This window comes from Borostomias antarcticus (assembly GCF_949987555.1).
Source record: "Borostomias antarcticus genome assembly, contig: scaffold_129, whole genome shotgun sequence".
Lineage (NCBI taxonomy): Eukaryota > Metazoa > Chordata > Actinopteri > Stomiiformes > Stomiidae > Borostomias > Borostomias antarcticus.
The window spans coordinates 344,116-347,604 of NW_028175656.1; the positions used below are offsets into that span (position 1 = coordinate 344,116).

Below are 3,489 nucleotides of genomic sequence, written 5' to 3' on the forward strand. Positions count from 1 at the left end.
CCTTATCTTAAATCACGTACACTTTGACAAACAACACTTTGGACACAATGGACTATGCTATGCTTTTTATCTGTCCAGTAGCCTGTTCTAAAACAAAAACATAAAACGATTTTAGAAGACTTAACAACTGGTGAACTTTAAAATCCACTATGATAAAATGTGTACTGTTCACTCTTCTGATCTCCCCTTTAATATCCAGCCCTGTCATTGGTTCCCCAGCAGTCAGCAGGTCAGTGTGTCCTGCGATCTCATTGGTTCCCCAGCAGCCCCGGTCAGTGTGTCCTGCGCTCTCATTGGTTCCCCAGCAGCCCCGGTCAGTGTGTCCTGCGCTCTCATTGGCTGTCGTGATCACACCCCACTCTGCTCTGCTGAGCCAGTTGAAGGTGAACTCTGCCTCTGCTGTCTGTCTCTCTCCCAGGTCTCTCGGCTGTCTGTGATCTCTCTCCCGGGTGCCCACCACTACCGACTCCCCGTCACCTGCCCGGTACCGGAATCCGCCATGTCTTTATTCAGCCAGGTCCCTCAATCCCCCCCGGTGGCCGTGTTCAAACTGACGGCTGATTTCCGCGAGGACGCGCACGCGCAGAAGGTGAATCTGGGAGTCGGAGGTAAGAGGGTTAGCATTAGCATTAGCACTATGCTAAGCTAGCGGGCATTGTGAATACCATAGCAGCTAGCTAGCATGCTAAGGACCCTTGCGTTAGACAGACCGAGCTGAATAACGGGGCTCTGCTTTGACCTTCGCTGCTGCTAGCCATGCTAGCTAGTAGCATTGCCAGCCCTGCAACAACAACAACAACAACAGCAACAATGAATGTACAAATAACGTTGGCATGCAGGCAGACATGACAGTCTGATAGTCAATTAGTCTAGCTGACGTTAGCAAACATGCTAGCCGGTTTTGGTTGACGGCTAGCTATGCTAGCAAGCTGATAGTGGCTTGACTTATGGTGCGTTCGTTTGTGGTCGGAGGTGGGAAGTCGCAAGTGGGAAAATACCTACCTCCGACCTGTGTGCATTCAGCTATATACCATTATATCAGTTAACTAGTTATATCTATATACCATTATATCACAGTTACCTAGTTATATCTATATACCATTATATCACAGTTACCTAGTTATATCTATATACCATTATATCACAGTTACCTAGTTATATCTATATACCATTATATCACAGTTACCTAGTTATATCTATATACCATTATATCAGTTAACTAGTTATATCTATATACCATTATATCACAGTTACCTAGTTATATCTATATACCATTATATCACAGTTACCTAGTTATATCTATATACCATTATATCACAGTTACCTAGTTATATCTATATACCATTATATCACAGTTACCTAGTTATATCTAGTGCATTCGAGCAACTGGGGGCTGAGAAACGTATCCGAATTTGCGATGAGGAAGTGCGAGTTCATGCTGTGTTTTATTTAGTAATTCCTAGTAGCAAGTCGCAATTTGCCACCTCCCAGTTAGAAACGAACGCACCATTAATGCTGCCGGGGAGGAAGCCATGGCGACACCTCGTGACCGGAACAGGTCAGGTTGACCGGACTGTAGCATCATGTGTAGTAAGCTAGGAAACTGGGTTCAACTAATTCCTAGTATGCGTGTACCATATTACATGGTTAATATTAAGCCAGAAGAAAACTTGTCTGTTATCGGGAAATAAAATAAAATAATTAAGTACACTTGCAGGATCGCCTGTCTCCCAGCCTCCACCTCCCTATTATGGAGACTTCCTGAAAGGCGTCATGGTTTCTATCAGGTGTATCACCTAAGTATACTAACTGGGCCTTCTCACTCAACGCCGCCTTTCTCTGTTCCAAACCGCTGAGTCAGACGGGATCTGAGGCAGACGTGATCTGAGGCAGACGTGATCTGAGGCGGACGTGATCTGAGGCGGACGTGATCTGAGGCAGACGTGATCCGAGGCAGACGTGATCCGAGGCGGACGTGATCCGAGGCAGATGTGATCCGAGTCAGACGTGATCCAAGGCGGACGTGATCCGAGTCAGACGTGATCCGAGTCAGACGTGATCTGAGTCAGACGTGATCTGAGTCAGACGTGATCTCAGGCAGACGTGATCTGAGGCAGACGTGATCTGAGGCAGACGTGATCTCAGGCAGACGTGATCTGAGGCAGACGTGATCTGGTCAGAAAACTGAGTCTGCGGTCCTGTAGACAGAGCAGAAGTGTGTTGGTGGTAGCAGACTGATCGATGCATGCGGGGTTTGATGAAAGAGAAAACAAAGTGGATGTCCTTCCTCGCCCTCAGTCACACTAGACCTGGGGCTAGTGTGTACTTACTAGTGTGTGTGTGTGTGTGTGTGTGTGTGTGAGCCTGTAATGTGACACTTGGCATTGGCATACACTGTCCTTGCCTGGCATTGGACTGCCTTGCGCTTGGAGGGGGAGCTTTGGGTTCCTCAGAAGTCAAACACACAGATGCAACACACACACACACACACACACACACACACACACACACACACACACACACAGCCCTGTGTGACCTTCATAGAGTGGGGTGCAGCAGAAAATGCCACATGATATGACGCTGTGACAGCAAGTGACGATCATGTAGGCCTGTTACGAAATCACAGACAGACAGACCGGCAGGTACCCTAGCTAGTAGCGTGCGTGTGTGTGTGTGTGTGTGTGTGTGCGCCCTACTCACCCTCTCCACCGCCCCCTCCAGCGTACCGTACGGACGAGTGCCAGCCGTGGGTGCTGCCCGTGGTGAAGAAGGTGGAGCGTCTGATCGTGGAGGACGGCGGTCTGAACCACGAGTACCTCCCCATCCTGGGCCTTCCCGAGTTCCGCTCCGCCGCCTCCAAGGTGGCCCTGGGAGAGGACAGCGCCGCCATCAAGGAGAACAGGGTAGGGGGCGGTCCGCCGAGCCGGCCGCCGGGGAGAGACTCGGGGAGAGACTCGGGGAGAGATTTGGGGATAGACTCAGGGAGAGACTCAGGGAGAGACTCGGGGAGAGACTTGGGGAGAGACTCTGGACTCGGGGAGAGACTCGGGGAGAGACTCAGGGAGAGACGCGGGGAGAGACTCAGGGAGAGACTCAGGGAGAGACTCTGGACTCGGGGAGAGACTCGGGGAGAGACTCAGGGAGAGACTCAGGGAGAGACTCGGGGAGAGACTCTGGGAGAGACTCGGGGAGAGACTCTTCCTCCAGGCCCTCCGGCACCTGGATGAGTCTGGCTAGTGTTTCCACTCTCACTACGTCTAGTGAACATGGGGTCAGTGGGGCGTCCTGTGTTAGCAGGGTTAGCAGGGTGCACATGGGTGTGGGCAGTGGCAGCAGTGATGGTGGCGCTTAATACTGCTTCATAAATATCATTAATACTGCTTCATAAATATCAAATATCAAGACTTAAAGGGCAATGCTCGTTTTTGACAACCTGGACCTTATTTACGACATATTATAAGAAGTTTGACTCACCGAGATCACTTTGGT

General features: G+C 50.1%; 1 protein-coding gene across 1 annotated transcript; it reads left to right on the forward strand.

Moving 5' to 3' along the window:
* Positions 1-374: 374 nt before the first annotated feature.
* On the forward strand, positions 375-2,913 carry LOC311329408 (aspartate aminotransferase, cytoplasmic-like; the record flags this gene model as incomplete). Its single annotated transcript, XM_084463260.1, has 2 exons — positions 375-608; positions 2,722-2,913. Coding segments are annotated over exons 1-2 (301 nt in total), but the record flags the coding sequence as incomplete, so codon positions are not given.
* Between the last annotated feature and the right edge of the window lie 576 nt (positions 2,914-3,489).